Source organism: Globicephala melas, chromosome 3 (genome assembly GCF_963455315.2).
Source record: "Globicephala melas chromosome 3, mGloMel1.2, whole genome shotgun sequence".
NCBI classification, from domain to species: domain Eukaryota; kingdom Metazoa; phylum Chordata; class Mammalia; order Artiodactyla; family Delphinidae; genus Globicephala; species Globicephala melas.
Genome location: NC_083316.1, coordinates 131,874,211 through 131,890,187, shown reverse-complemented (window position 1 = coordinate 131,890,187; position 15,977 = coordinate 131,874,211). Strand labels below are relative to the sequence as shown.

Genomic DNA, 15,977 nt, shown 5'->3' with positions numbered 1-15,977 from the left:
GTTCTCTCGACCACTCAACTACACAGCTCTTGCCTGCTCTTTTTACCCCAGGAAACATGTGCATTATGAAACGTCAGAAACTGCTGTCTGCCTACATGATTCCTCCATATCTTTTCCAGGATAAAAGTTTCCAGATAATCGAACTGTTTTTATGAGGTATGGCTACTAGTCCTTTAGCCAGACTATTCAATGTCCTTGGAGTGTGCCCAAGGTAGTCATTATCCTGAAAACTGAATAGGTGGGTGTGGTTATCCAGAGAGGAGTATAAACAATTGTTCTGATCCCATGGGTTAAGCAACTGTTTCCAAGAGACATTATCTCCTTAGGGTTATTATTATCTTCTACTGCATGTTCTTACTCAGCTATCAACTAACATTACTGATTTATTTACAGATGTTTCTTCCTGTTTTCATTCATTCTTACTTCCATTCTTTATTGTATTCCTCTCTCTTTGTTTTATACGTGTAGAAACTAAAGCTTAAAGAGAAAAATAGACTTGGATAGGGTCACTCAGATTGTAAATGCTTGAGCAAAGATTCAAACCCAGCTATGTTAGATTCCACCACGAAATATGCAACCAGATTCCAACCTCCCAAGAGTTTGAGCAGTCTGATGACTCAAAAAGACAAACTTCTCATTAAGCTGAAAATGAAATTGCCTAAACTTCTCCTTCGACACCATATGGCTGAATCCCAGATGACAGGAAGCTCATTTCTGCAACACACTAGGCTCATTTCACTGAGTAGGTTGATGTGAGATTTGCGGGGTGGTCATTTCCTCTTCTTTTCAGCATCGGTAGCAGCAGTGGTATTTATTATGATGCTTCCTTTCTACATTTTTACACAAAAAAGCAAATGCTTCTGATGATGGATAGAGACAGATTTTATCCTAAATCATTCTGTAAGTGAAATGTCACAAGCACAAGAAACAACAGCAGCAAAATTATCCACCTGCCTTCAAGTGACCAAATGCTACAATCGTCTTCCAATCCTTAGTTTTTGTCACGATAGGGGAGGGGGGGAAGTTCTTAAATGATACCATCATAGAGTTTTGTACACTGGGATGAAACCACAGTGTTTGGACATGTAAAATATCTGTATCTTTGCAAAGTCAGATTGTAAAGCAGTGAGGTGACTCACGAAGCCCCAAAGACTGATGGGAAGTGCCAAACACCATTTGTACAAAATGATCTCGGCATGAGGTACCATCACTTTTTCCCCTGGGCAGTTATTTTAGAACTGGTAGAGCAAAAGACTCTTGACTAAGAGGATAGCTTAACGTTTCTGCATTTTTTTCCCCCCAAAACTTAGAACTAACATAGAAAGTGCCATTTCTACGAATAATAGAGAAAAACATTCATTGTGAGAGTTGGCAAAGGTCTTAGAACTACATTTATGTGTAGCCATGTGCACGAAGGGTGGAGCCCATAGGCAAGGATTTGAACATCAGTCCCACCACTTACTGGTACTTGATCTTGGCAAGTTTCTTCACCTTTTCAAGCCTTAGTGTACTCATCTAAAAATGGGACCAATTTGAGGAGGCAGCAAAGTATAGTGCTTTAATGTGAAGCAGTCTGTATTCAAATACCTGGCTGGGAATCCTGGCTCTCACCCTTTACTATGGCTCACCTCTCCCCATAGCTCAGTTCCGTCATCTGTAAAATGGGGATGATAAAAACAGTGCCTGCCTCACAAGGTGTTGGTGAGGTCTAAATGCAATAATGCACCTAAAGCATCCTACTTGGATCATGGCAAGTGGTCAGTAGACTTTACCTTTTTTTCTTTTAAAGACTATCTACTTAAGGGGTTTTAAAAATAAGTTCTAAGAGGTCTCCCAAGGACAGGGTGGGGGGCGGGGAGAAAGAAGCTATACAGCTTAACCTTTATGCCTTAAAATCCCCATCCACAACCCAGAGCAGTGCTGTTCTTTTTTTTTTTTTTTCTTTTTCGGTACGCAGGCCTCTCACTGGTATGGCCTCTCCCGTTGCGGAGCACAGGCTCTGGATGCGCAGGCTCAGCGGCCATGGCTCACGGGCCCAGCTGCTCCATGGCATGTGGGATCTTCCTGGACCGGGGCACGAACCCGTGTCCCCTGCATCGGCAGGCGGACTCTCAACCGCTGCGCCACCAGGGAAGCCCAGTGCTGTTCTTTTATACATTTTATTGATTGGGGTTTGGTATGAAATTTTATTTGTAAAAGTTTCTGTTGCTAAGTTTTAAAAAATTGTTTGAAACTTCTGCTCTAGACAGCTCTCATTTTACGGATAGGAAAAAGCAAGGCCCTGAAAGACAAAGGAATTGTTCCATCCCAGTGAGCACCTGACCAGCGATTAGACCGCCCCTGGCTCGCTGCCTCTGCACCCGGCCCTCCCATGCCATTGAGCTCTGTCAGGATGGCCACTGCCATCTTCTGACTGTGCTGAGCCTGATGCCGGTCAGAACGATGCTGACGTTTTGACACTGACAGAGGAAAGCATAATGGGGCCAGTAAGAGTGATAGGGGAGTCAGGGGTAAATACAGGTGGGACAGTAGAGGGTGAGTGTGTGTGCGGGGTGTGTGCGTGTGCGTGCATGTTCACGTGTGTTATTATGTTAGGCACTCAAGATCCACTAAGTATGAGAGGCTGGTGGAACAGCTAGATGAAAAGCAAGACCTAGAACTCAGGGAAGATGCCAGGCCTGGGGATGGAAACTTAGGAGTCATCTAGCAAGAAAGTTAGATATGAATGTGTATTATATCAGATAGAGAGACAGACAGACCAGACAAGCTGATGGACTGAGGGTGGAGGTGATGAACAGAAGGAAGACAGCACTAATAGAGAAGAAAGAAGATGCAGGGTGCAACTAATAATGTACACAGCAAATAATAAGTTCAAGTACAAATAACATAATAATTTAAGTTAATAACATCTAGCACTTAGTGAACACTTCCTATTTTTAGCCAACTTACGAACCACTTTCCATAGATTATTTCATTCAATCCTTCCAGTCTCAGAAGGTAGACACTTCTATTACCCCCATTTTATAGATGAGCAAAACATAGATGTAGAGAGGTTAGCTAACTTGCTTTAGGTCACACAGCTATTAAAGGACAGAGATAGCATTAAAAATATAGTGGGTTAATTCCAGAGTCTGAGCTTTTAACTGGTACTCATAGAGAGCAAGAGAAGGAAAAGCAGGATTAGTATTAATAGTAGCATGAGTATTAACAGCAGCAGCACTGAATGAGTACTGTTTTGTGCTCGGCACTGTGATAAGTATGTATAACATGACCTAACACAATCTGATTGAGCCCTAGGGAGAACTAGAGGAGGTAGGTGTTCTTAGCCCAACCGAGCAGAAAAGGAAACTGGTTCAGTGATGTTGGTAATTTGTCTAAAATCACACAGCTAGTAGGTGACAGAGCCGGATGAAAAGCTAAGTTAGCTCCAGTACCAGAACTCTTAAACCACCCTGCTAGACCATTTCGGTGTCCAGCCAAATTCAATGATTCCAATAGTGGAAGCAACAGAGAAATTCCTGTTTTTACAAATAAATCCTTGGGTCCTTACAAAAGAACTTCTAATTCAGTTAAGTCATGCTTGGATCCGTGAACCTGAACTTTTCAGAAGTTCCCTACATGATTCTTAATTTACAGCCAGGTTTAGTAATCACTGTAACAACGTATACAAGTCTTGACTGCTTACTGCAGGACTGCCAACCTGTGAGGATTAGTACATTTCTTGGTATGAGCACACACATCGCCACCTGAAGCTTGATGATGGCGGACGTGCCACAAAGACTCACGATTTGAGAAACTTTTAAGGTGGGGCCTGGGAGGTTCATCATCCTTGCTTTGAGAGAGTAAAATTACCTTTACAGGTAATTAGCCAAAATCACTCTTATAGACACCATTTAACTTTTCCTCGAAAATGTACACAGTAGCATTAAACCAGTTCAATGACTGAAGTTTACTTACCTAAAACTCTTAACCTCTCAGCTCCTACTACCACTTCATTGCTATCTGCAGAGAAGAGCAATTTTCCAGAAACTGTCTTTACCTCGAACTTGTTGCCATAAGCTTCTACAGCTTTTGGCCCTAGAAGGGGGAGAGAGGGAATACGTTAGTTCCGTTGCATTCCATTATAAAGAGCTTTTCGCAGAACAGATACATCTGACAAGATTGTATTGGACTTTAATGTAAATGGATTGGTTTTCAGAAGCTAGCTGTGACAATTAGCCGCATGACTCTAGCCATGTCTTGTCAATTACTTTTAATCATACGCTCTCCAGCTAGGATTTTAAAAACCATTCTGTCCTTCCTCCAAACTAATGCTTGAGTGAGATTTCCCTCAGCTAACCAGCAAATTACTTTCAAATACTTGTAGATTTTGGCTTGCATTTATGAAAGCACAAAATACTCACCACCTCTTGAAGGACCGGCATATCTTTGGCCAGCCCTACTGTTGGAAAGGGCACCTTTAAATTCAGCTGAAATCTGCCTCACTCTTTCTACCCTTGACCCGCTGGCTGCATTTGACACCAGACAAGTATATAAGTCATTTCTTGACAGAAGAGGCTATAATATCTTGTTATTAATTGCCTTGAAAGTTACTGAATCTTTCATGATAGAATTTCATTCAATAAAAAATAAATTTTAGAGGTTTTATCATATCACAACAGATACTCTTCTTGAAGCTGAGGCTATAGTAGCGGCAAAAGGAAGACAAAGTCCCTGATCCCTTAGCACTTACCTGCTGATAGAGACAGACAGACAGACATTTAAACATGTGTTAATAAATCAACCAGAAAACTGCAGAGAGCTTTAGGTATTATGGAAAAAGTAGAACAGGTTAGTGTTAGAATTCTTAAAACAACAACAACAACAACATAGAGCTACCTAAATACCTGAAGTTCAGAAGGCTCCAAAAAGCTAGACCACAGAAGTGCATCAGAATAACCTGGGGGTGTCATCATTCTCAATGACAATAGCTGAGATCAAAAAGGAATTTATCTTTTGGACTGGAAATTCACATAGAAAAATATTTGAGGGTAGAGTCCAGAAAGCTTATATTTTTTCCAAAACTGCCCAGGAGATTCTGATATAACTGTCCCTCAGTATCTGTGGGGGATTAGGTCCAGGATACCCCTCGGATATCGAAATCCATGGATGTTCAAGTCCCTTACATAAAACAGTGTGATACTCGCATATAACTTATGCATATTCTCCTGTATACTTTATTTATTTTTATAAATTTAATTAATTAATTAATTTATTTATTTTTGGCTGCATTGGGTCCTTGTTGATGCGCACGGGCTGTCTCTAGTTGCGGCGAGCGGGGGCTACTCTTCGCTGCGGTGTGCAGGTTTCTCATTGTGGTGGCTTCTCTTGTTGCGGAGCACGGGCTCTAGGCGCTTGGGCTTCAGTAGTTGTGACACTCAGGCTCAGTAGTTGTGGCTCGCAGGGTCTAGAGTGCAGGCTCAGTAGTTGTGGCACACGGGCTTAGCTGCTCCCCAGCATGTGGGATCTTCCTGGACCAGGGCTCGAACCCGTGTCCCCTGCATTGGCAGGTGGATTCTTAACCACTGCGCCACCAGGGAAGCCCCTCCTGTATACTTTAAATTATCTAATTACTTATGATACCTAATACAATGTATGCTGTGTAAATAGTTGCAAATACAATATAAATACTATGTAAACAGTTGCCAGCATGGGACAAATTCAAGTTTTGCTTTTTGGATCTTTCTGGAATTTTTTCCCCCATATGTTTCTACCTGTAGTTGGTTGAATACAGGAATGTGGAACTCGTGGATATGGAGGGCCGACTGTATAGCATTTTTGTTTCCTTCTAGTTATTTTTCAAGGCAGTGTCACTTATTAGTAAAAAGTAGTAGTGAAAGGGCCCTCAGTGCCTTCTAGGCAAAGATCACTAGGAACACACTTGGAGTTGAACAAGTTGGGTTTTCAACTCATTGCCGTGAGAGAGAACACACACCCGTGGGGAACCATAGGGCTTCTCAATAAGAAGAAAGAACTTATTACAGGATCTGGCCTTATAATAGGTTATTCGGAGGCAGGGTTTAAGGAAGCAAGGTTTCATTCTGGATTACATGCTGTCAGGTACTGGGAGTAATTTTACGATTAGCATCTTAGTAAATCTTATCTAGAGTAGGGAAGACCAGAGCAACGCCAAACTGTAATGGATAAACAAACAGTAGTCATTCATATTATAGGGGGAGAGGGGGAAGTCTGGTGATTCCTGTGGTTTGGATAAAAGTTTCTATTTTTCATCTATGTTCAGACATGATCAGGGTGGTGTTTGCTTTTTGCTTTTTCTCCATCCTTCATGGCCATGAGTGGCCTTGTCTGGTGTTGATGTTCTGTGAAATTATTTATGTCCACACAGAACACCAACGCTTGGCTGCTAGAGCCCGGCCAGCCCCTGGATGTCTGGGGCCGCTTTCCTCTTTGGCAAGGCTATCACACTAAGAATCAGAAGACAAAAATTATGTCCCAACTCTCTCATTTTCTGGTAATGTGACTTTGGGCAAATCATTTGATCTTTCTGAACCTCATTTTCTGCATCTGCAAAACTGTGCTACTACCATCGATTCTATCTATCGCATAGAAAGGTTAAAAGGACTGAATTATACTGTGTTTATAAAGAGAAATTTGTAGGCAGAAAAGAGTTGTGAAATGTAGGGGACTGATCTTGTGATTATCATCGCCATTGGGATCATAACCATCGCCATTTTTCTAATGTAATGGTCACAACACATTGAAACGAACAAATGGTGACCATCTCTGAGTGAACTTCCCTCATTCGCATCATCATGTCAATTCAGCAAAACTGATCTCTTGCCAGTACATCCACACTGGCCCTCTGACAAAAAGAAGCACACTGGAAAGGCTCTTTAATGAGTGGGGGATGGAAACAGCAGACAGAGCACACATTTCCAAATGGTGGGGGACCTGGACATTGTCTTCTTTGACTGCCTTCACACTGTACGTGAGAACAGGTGAAAGCAAAGCCAAGGGCTCCCTCAAGGTCACCCAGCGAGCTAATGGCAGATCTGCATCTGGAACTGTGCCCTAGGAATCATTCCATAGCAGAAAAGGGATGTTTATTTGTCTAGAAAGGAAAAGGATGCTGGGGCAATTAGGAGAGGAACTTTTGGAGGATGAAAGGGATTGGGAAGCTGGAGACAAGGAAGAGAGAAATCCTGAAAGAAGAGACAGGTGCAGTGAGGGCTAAGATGTAGCTGTCTTCTTGGTCACAAGAAACCTTCAGTAAAATCTGTATTACTTGGCAATGCTTTGAGGTTGTTACCTTTTCTTTTTAGGGGGGAGACTGGAGATCAGGAGGTCTAGTGCTAATGAATGAATGAACGAATGAGGGAATGAATGAATGATCTCAGGATGGCCATGGGGTGAGCACAATGTGCCCACTCTGGATCTAGTCAGATATGGCGGTATGACTTGTGGACACAAATGCTTGGACTTTGCTTTCATGGACTTGGGAAATACCATGAGACACACCCCTGAGGCATCAAGAACACTGGTCTGTGTGTAAACTAAGTTTACTCTGAACTTACGAATGGTGTGTGAGATACAGGAGCGTGTACTGAAGAGACTGCAGCCATCAGAGGACACAAGACACCATTAAGTTATCTTGCTTTTCAAGGCTTCTGGGAATACAACATGGACTTTACCAGGGACGGAACCATTTGGGTATATAAAGCTCAGTAGTTGGTAGTTTTAGCCAAAACCCCACAGAGCAACTGCTGGCTCCATGGTGCAGATGGCTTGTCCTTTTGTTGATTTCACCTGGGGCTGCCAAAGCTCCTTGGACATGATGAAATCTTTAAAAAAAAAAAACAAACAAAAAAATCGATTCTACAAAGAAATGTAAATGGAGCTGGAGACCTGCGTTTGCTCAGGAGGTCTCTTGGTGAGCTAACTTCCTCTCCAGGATGGAAAAGATCGTTATTTGTAACCTGAAACTAATCTTCAATTAATCCCTTTCTGTGCACAGTAGTGTACGTGTGAAGCACCTCCTTATCTAATCTCCATCAGGATGCACTGGCCATCTCCCAGGCCTGCCAATGCCATGAATCTGGGAGCTAGAAGGACCTGGGGGCCATGCAGTCTAATTTCTTTCCTCAACTCCCTTGATCCTGGGGACTTTCCCCACTCTGGCTAGATGTCGTGTAAGACTTCTACAACTTTCCTCCTTGCAGGTCAGAGGGTTCCCTGTTTGGACCTACTACTGAGATGATAGTAAATCAGCAGCAGCATGAGTCAGGTATGCCTGTGTCGCCTGGCCTGGGAACTTAACCATCATTTAAAACATTGTTTCCCGTGAAAAGATTACCTGAATCGCTAACACTGGAATTTCTTCTGGGCTTTTGAGACATGATCACTAGGTAATAAGCAGGAGAACTCTTGAATCCTCAGGACTGCCATAGTAAACCCGGCCGCTTAGGCAAAATGATTTGCTGTCAGGTAAGTCCACCACTAAGTGTACCGGGCCTTAGGATACTTTCTCCTGGAACTGCTCTGTGCTTTCCACCATGTGCATCAATGTAAAAGGAGAACCCTGAAGGGAAACTTTAGGGATGATCGTGCATGGGTGTATGTACTGGGAATTCTATTTGAACGTACGTACTATCCTCTCTAGAAGGCATCTTGAAAGGCTGCTGCCGGCTGGTGTTAGGATGGCTTTCTGCCCATCTCGTTTAATATTAGCTACCTTGTGCCTTACTTTAAGAGGTAGGGATGGGGTCTCAGCTCCAGGGGCCTGCCCTGGTCAGGGGAGACAGAAAGAAGATGGGGAAACAGAGAGGCAGTAGAGAGGAGAGAACAACAGAAGAGGAAGAGAGAGAGAAAGAGGAAAGAGGCGAGAGAGAAGGGGGAGGCAGAGGGAGACAAAGGGAGATGGAGAGAGGGGGAAGGAAGAGGGGGTGAAGGAGGAGAAAAGGGTGAGTCGGAAGAGAGAAGCAAAAGGAGGAGGTGGGGGAAGAAGGAGGGGGACAGAAAGACTCTTTTCCTGAGTAACAGTCATTCGTCCGGTTCCAGCTTTATCAAAACAAAATCTCTCAAGTCAGCCAAATCTCCCACTGCAAATAGATGGCAAATGATCAAATGATCAGGCTAAAAAGGTCCCTTTTGAACGCGGGAATCTGGGAGCTGGAGGTCGGATTTATTTCCCTCCTGGAGGCAATTTTCACGCACACTGCTTAAATCATTGCTTACTGAAGCTGTTTATTTAATTATTTAGCATCGTGACTGCGGGCCACATGTTAGAGCAGTGAGGCCGCTGAGCTGGGCGCGCGCTGGAAGAGCAATTTTATGGATTACGGGCTCTGCCACAGCTGTTCCTCCAGTGGGAGCCAGTCCAGGTCACCCACCAGCTGTGGCTCTCCAGACGTACACATCTGGTGGCAGGAGAGTGAGGCTCTTTCCCCAGCGAGACTCTGGGCACAAAGGCATCTGCCTCCCCGTGGCATTGGGATTAGTGGGGCTCCAGATGTTTTAGTGCCAGTAATGTTTCAGGACATTTGGGCAACTGGCTTCTCGAAATGTCCATCTGTATACATTTCTTTCAGCCCTGAAGCCAAACAAATGGCATCTTCTGCCTGCAAGTGTAACAATGCCGTTCAGACATAGCCCCCCTTTCCCCTTCTGCCGTGGAGGTGCATGACAGCTCCTATTTACCGCTACTCATAACCTACAGAGGGGCACCGGTCATACCACCCAGCGTGTTACCGCGACCATGAGGCCCATGTTCATCATTAGAGTCATTATGGTGAATAACCAACTCTTGTTTAAATTTCAGCACTGTGCAGCTTAAACCCCACTGGGTGTTTTCCACGGCTGTTAGGAGCAGATCTGCGCTATGAAAAGGAACTACACAAACATATTCAGTCGGGGTACATCTGCATCTCGCAATTGAGCTAGGTTCAAAGTCAGCACGTTCGGCAAATATGGCATGGATTCAAACTATCATTACAAATCCCTTTTACAACCCATAAAGTACGATGTGCATGGTTCTGTGTATACTGTGCTCGCTTCCAGTTAATACGACACAGCCAGCTTTTCCTCTGGCACTGGAGCAGAGAGCTTTCCTGTGGTTGAGCAGCTGGTGTTTAGGGGCCATGCTACATGAAAAATAGTTTATTCTTTTTCCCCACCCCCTAAACGAGTATCATCAGATTTGCATAAGTTAAATGTGTGTATAGGATGAGACTCTGCCCTTGAGTAGCATCAGGGAACACACGCTTTGTTCTCTTTTCCGACACTGTAAATTGTGCGAGCAGACTTTCCCTTCTTTAGATACATCACGTGGTGTTTCATTCAACCTTCCATTGTATGTTTTTTGAGCGCTTACCGTGGACCAGACACTGCTAAGTTCTTTCTTTTCTTACCTGTTATCAGCTGAGTTAGGACTTTAGTCTGTTCGTTGAGGATGTTCACTGTAACATTTCTGGCAGATTTGAAGTACAGGGCGTTACCCTGTAATAAGAAAATTAGAGAAACATATGAAAATGGCAGCAGATTTTTTTTTTTCATTATAGGTTATTACAAGATACTGAGTATAGTTCTCTGTGCTATACAGTAGGTCTTACTGTTTATATATTTTATATATGGTGGCAGCAGATTTCTAAACAAAACTGTAATCCCCACTCCCCACGGGGCTGAGCTGATCTTAGCCAAGTTCTAATTGATGTATCTTTCTCTGAAAATTCTAAATGCTTAACGATCCCCACATACATGATAATTAATTGGCATTCAATCAGAATGGATTTTCCCCAAAGAGACACACAGATAGACAGACACACTCCAAAGAGATTTCATACACACACACACACACACACACACACACACACACACACACGTTTGTTGAATCAAAGACAACAAGGACACAGAGCCCTTTAGATCTTACTGTAGATGTTAGTTAGCTCTGGTACACGGAATGATCAGGAGTGAATGATCATCTCCTACTCTCACCCTTTCTAGTTCACAGTTTCTCCAAAGAACTATGCAGAGTTCTTAGTGGAGAGGAAAATGCTTGTGGAAAACACTCCAGGTTTCCCCCTCCAGCAGGTCCACTGGCTGTGATAGTCCAGGTGCTCCTCAGAAACATGGAAATCTTTTTGTAGAATGTTTGCCACGCATGGATACAAACCCCAGGAGGATCCAGCATCTCCAAGGTGGCCTCTGCCTCCCCTTTCTTCCTTTTCTTTCTCCAGATTTCTTTTCCTCCAGGCATCCTGTGCCTTCAACCCATCTCCCTTTAATCAAAAAGGGCACCTGATCCCCCTTCCACATGGTGGCAGACATTTCTGAGAATGACTCAGAACACAGGCTGGCACACCTTTTCTATAAAGGGCCTGATAATAAATATTTTAGGTTTTGTGGGACATATCATCTGTGTGTTAACTATTCAAATCTTCTGCTTTAGTGCAAATGAGCCATAGACAATACGCAGACAAACAGCTAGGGCTGTATTCCAGTAAACCTTCCTTCGTGGATAATGACATTTTGATTTCATATCATTTTAAACTTAATATAATCTTATTTTGTCATAAAATATTACTCTTCCTCCCCCTGTCTTTCCCCCACCAAACATTTAGAAATGTAGAAACTATCTCGGTTCACTGGCCAGATGAGAACAGGCAGAGGGCTGGATGTAGCCCATAGGCCATATTCTGCCAACCCCCAGCTTAGACATTCTTCCTTTCTTGGAGTAAACTAAAGCCATAAACAAAAGGACGAATCTCTGACAAAACGTGTCAGTAACCAGATGGTTATTAGGAAGAAGAATGTAGGTAGTCATCCTTGTCTTTCCAAACCCTCATTACCACATGGCATGTACCTGCCTGAAAATTCAGTTAAACCACTATGAATTGAGTCCCAAATACAGAAAAACCATTGCGCCATGAGTTGCCAGGAAAATGAAGATAGGAAAGACCCTCTTCACCTTCAAAGTCTTACATTCCAGTGGGGACAATGACGCAGCACACACACCTACAATACCAGGCAGAGGACCGTAAGGGTGATAAGACAGCAGCAGTGTGCAGGAACTCTCCTGAAGGGTGAAACTGTCCCTGGCTTAAGGCTGTGGAGTGAGACGCAAAGGGGAAGATCGTGCTGAGCTGAACCTGGAACAGAATGTAGATAGGCTTTTCCGAAGATGGAATGAGAAAACGAGGACGGTTGTGGGCTGACTGTCTTATGTCTTTTTTCTTCGAAAACAGGTGATTCATGGGCCCAGCCCAGGGCCTGCAGACGGTGGAGTGGCAGAGCTGTGCTGACAGGCAGCTCGGGCCAAGGTCTGAGGTAGTTTTCACGAGCGGAGAAGACGGATGGGGAGGCCACCACCAAGGCGTTTTCCACACACCGATGGTCTAGAGCCGTGGTCCCTCTCACCCGAGGTTAACTGATAAAATGGATAACTGACCCGCTCAAGCCCTGAGAAACCAGTTAACCTTGGGTGAGAGCTCTTGTCCTACTGTTGAGGAGAGAGAGAACTTCTGCCACATCTGGGCAACCACTGATTCACTGTGCCCCTCCCCCACCCCCCCGTAGCTTGAAATTAAAATTTTGCCTGATGAATAAAGGTTTTTTTAGTTCTGTTTTGTTTTTTGCTTATTACTTGGATCAGGGAAGAAGAAATACATTGAATCTAATATTGACACAGTTTTTTTTTCCCCATCCATTAGGAAACAAGATATTAACCTAAAATAGTTTCCTTGCCATTGCTTCTGGCAGGGCTTAACTGTGCTACTTCAAACTTACAAACAATTCAAGCAATGTGAGAATTCAGAACCTGGAACCTGCCTAGGAGGATATAGGTTTCTAGAAGTTAAAGCACTAACTCTTCATATATTGAGCAACCTGGCACTGCAGAGAGAGGGGTGACCCGGAATCAGACAACTGGATAAACTCCATGGCCACTGACCAGTGTGCGACCTTGAGCAAATCACTTCATCATTCTGTGGTTCATTCTCTGCAACATCGATAGCAGCAGCAGCTCAGGGCTGACATAACTGAGCCTCTCTATGAGCCACGCACACAGTAGGAGCCCTGGAGTCAAGCTACCTAGTTTCCGAGCTCCACTCCACCACCTCCCAGTTGGGTGGCTTTGGGCAAGTAACTTAAGTGCTGTAAGCCTCAGTTTCTTGATATGTGATGTTGCACATATTATTATTAAATTATTAAAAGACACATCTTATTAAAATTATTAAATTCTCTAGGTAATGAACTGTGTTCCAGGCACACAGTTAAGTCCTCTGTAGTTGGTAGGGTTAGGGGAGGGGGCAGACAGGGCAGGTTAGTGACAGAGGCAGGAAGAGGGAGAGGGGGAAAGAGAGGAAGAGGAGGGGGGAGGGGGAAAGGATGGAGGAGGAAAAGGCTGACCTTTCTTTGTATTACCTATTCCTTATAACCTATCTGTGAACTAAGTCAGGGGTATCCTCTACATCCAATATTCTGTCTCCAGATTTCAAAGGATCTCCCTTTAGTGGCCGGTTCCCTATTATCTTTCAAATCCCAGTATCTTCAAACGTATCTGCCTGCCCTTAATATTCACAAAATTCTATTGAGGAAAAAAAAAAAACCTCTACAGCTTTGATCAAGGTTTGTAGCAAGAGATAAAATAAAGCCAGCCATTCCCTTTTATTGCTAGATCAAAAGATTAATATACAGCATTAATTGGTCTGTGATGCTTAACACGCTGGGAAACAGTCTTTGCTACATGAGGGTTTAAACAAAGAGCCTCATTCTAGCCTGGGACATCTTGCTATAACCCTCCCATATACAGTACCTGAAAACAGAAAGATCACCAGGAAAAAAGCACAAACCACCAGTTAACAAACTCTGACTCAGCTGGGTCAGGGCCATTTTATTTGGCTCTCTGGCTCGCTTTACTGAGGTTAAACCAGGAAGCAGCAGCCAAGCGAAGCATCCTCTGCAGTCTCTGTGGTATCAGAACCAGTAGGGGAAACACTTTATGAGGAGAGGCTAAATTCTGCTCTCTCAGCTGCTTCTCTTTCCTGTCTCCCTCCCACTCACCACTGCAGCCTCTGGGCCTGGGGAGGTTAATTTCTGCCACAGGACAGCCTGCTCTGGGGCCAGTGACTTTCACTAAATGACTTCAAGGCAACCATCCAAGGACAAGGGGCTTACGGGGAACCCGAGGGAGGCTCAGCCCCGCCTGGCGGAAAGGAAGGAGTCTGGCAAACCCGAGGGTGTTTGATCATGGTTATCAGAGCTCTGGACCGCAGCAAGTCAGTCTGTGGCCAATCAGCCCAGATTCTCCTGGACACGGGGTGAGGCTGCTTGGGACATGAGGAAGGGGGACACACACCATTTCTCCCACTTTGGGAGATTAGGACACTCCACATCAGGACTCTCCCCAAACAACTAAAGCATGCGGCATTTGGATGGAGAAGAACCCCCATCGTATCTGTTTCTCTAGAGCAGAACATGCAGAACAGAATCACACATTTTCTTGATGACGCAAGACCACTGCAATGAACGTTATTTATCCCACAATGCTTTCCAGGGACTACTGTATGCATGTGGCTATTTGAACACTAAATGGCTCCATCATGCTGACATTTTAAAATTAGTGTATCTGATTTTTTGAAATGTATTATTTGTTCTCATATGAAGGCAGTCCATATAAACATCAAATACTACAAAGCTTATATTGAAGAGCAGTGGTTCATACCTCTCACCACCTTGAAAGCAAGAGCTTTCAACTTGCCAAGATTCTCCTTCAGGTACTTCCCTCCCCATGGCCCAAAATATACTTCTGTGCTATCACTTATCTATCAACTTTAGACGTTATCCACTGAATTTCTCCAATGGTATGGACTCTTCCATGCAATTTTGGTCAAATCAATATTCAGAATCTACATTATTATGATTATGCATAATACTGTCCACAGCTGAGCGAAGTCATGTTCTTTGATTACATTTCCTTTTTCTTTCTTGTACACTTTTTTTTTTCTTTTCGTAGAGTCAATAAATGCTTCATTTAAAAAAAATGCTTTATTTTCTACTTTTGTTTTTTTCCTCCTGATGTTGAATCCTTTTTCTTTAGGTTCTATATTCTGGGAAATAACCTCAGCTTTAAGTTCCAATATTTCTGCTGAGTTTTAAAAAAAATTTGACTACAGTACTTGTAATTTTCTTATTTTTTGAAACTTCATTTTATACCATCCCTTCTATGTTTGACTGACACACTACCCTCTCTTAGACGAAATAAAAATGCTTTTTGGAAACTCTGGGTTTCTGGAAGAGTAAATCTTGCCACAGGGAATTGGGGAACTGGCTAATTCAATGGAAAACCTCTAAATGTCAGTATCTGTGGGCAGTCAGTAACTGTGGGCTAGTTTCATCAGAGAGGAATTCTCTAAACTCCTAAACTCTCTAAACTCTTTCTGACATTTCATTGTTAGTGCAAAGAAATGCAACAGATTTCTGTATGTTAATCTTGTATCCTGCTACCATGCTAAATTCGTCTATCAGTTCTAGTAGTTTCTGTGTGGAGTCTTTAGGGTTTTCTATATATATAGTATCACATCATCTGCATATACTGACAATTTTACATTTTATTTTTTTAACATCTTTATTGGAGTATAATTGCTTTACAATGGTGTGTTAGTTTCTGTTTTATAACAAAGTGAATCAGCTATATATATACATATATCCCCATATCTACCCCCTCTTGCGTCTCCTGCCCACCCTCCCTATCCCATCCTGCCAGCTGGTCACAAAGCACTGAGCTGATCTCCCTGTGCTATGCGGCTGCTTCCCACTAGCTCTCTATTTTACGTTTGGTAGTATATATATGTCCATGCCACTCTCTCACTTCGTCCCAGCTTACTCTTCCCTCTCCCCGTGTCCTCAAGTCCATTCTCTAAGTCTGCATCTTTATTCCTGTCCTGCCCTTAGGTTCTTCAGAACCATTTTATTTTTTTTAGATT

General features: G+C 43.3%; 1 protein-coding gene across 1 annotated transcript in view; it reads right to left on the bottom strand.

Moving 5' to 3' along the window:
- SGCD (sarcoglycan delta) overlaps nucleotides 1-15,977 on the bottom strand; it is a 618,034-nt gene that overhangs the window by 137,005 nt on the left and 465,052 nt on the right. Inside the window, exons 4-5 of the mRNA XM_060295488.1 lie at nucleotides 10,407-10,494; nucleotides 3,958-4,077 (exon numbers count right to left, since the gene is read on the bottom strand). Coding sequence (XP_060151471.1) covers nucleotides 3,958-4,077; nucleotides 10,407-10,494 — 208 coding nt within the window. The remainder of the gene's footprint in view (nucleotides 1-3,957; nucleotides 4,078-10,406; nucleotides 10,495-15,977) is intronic.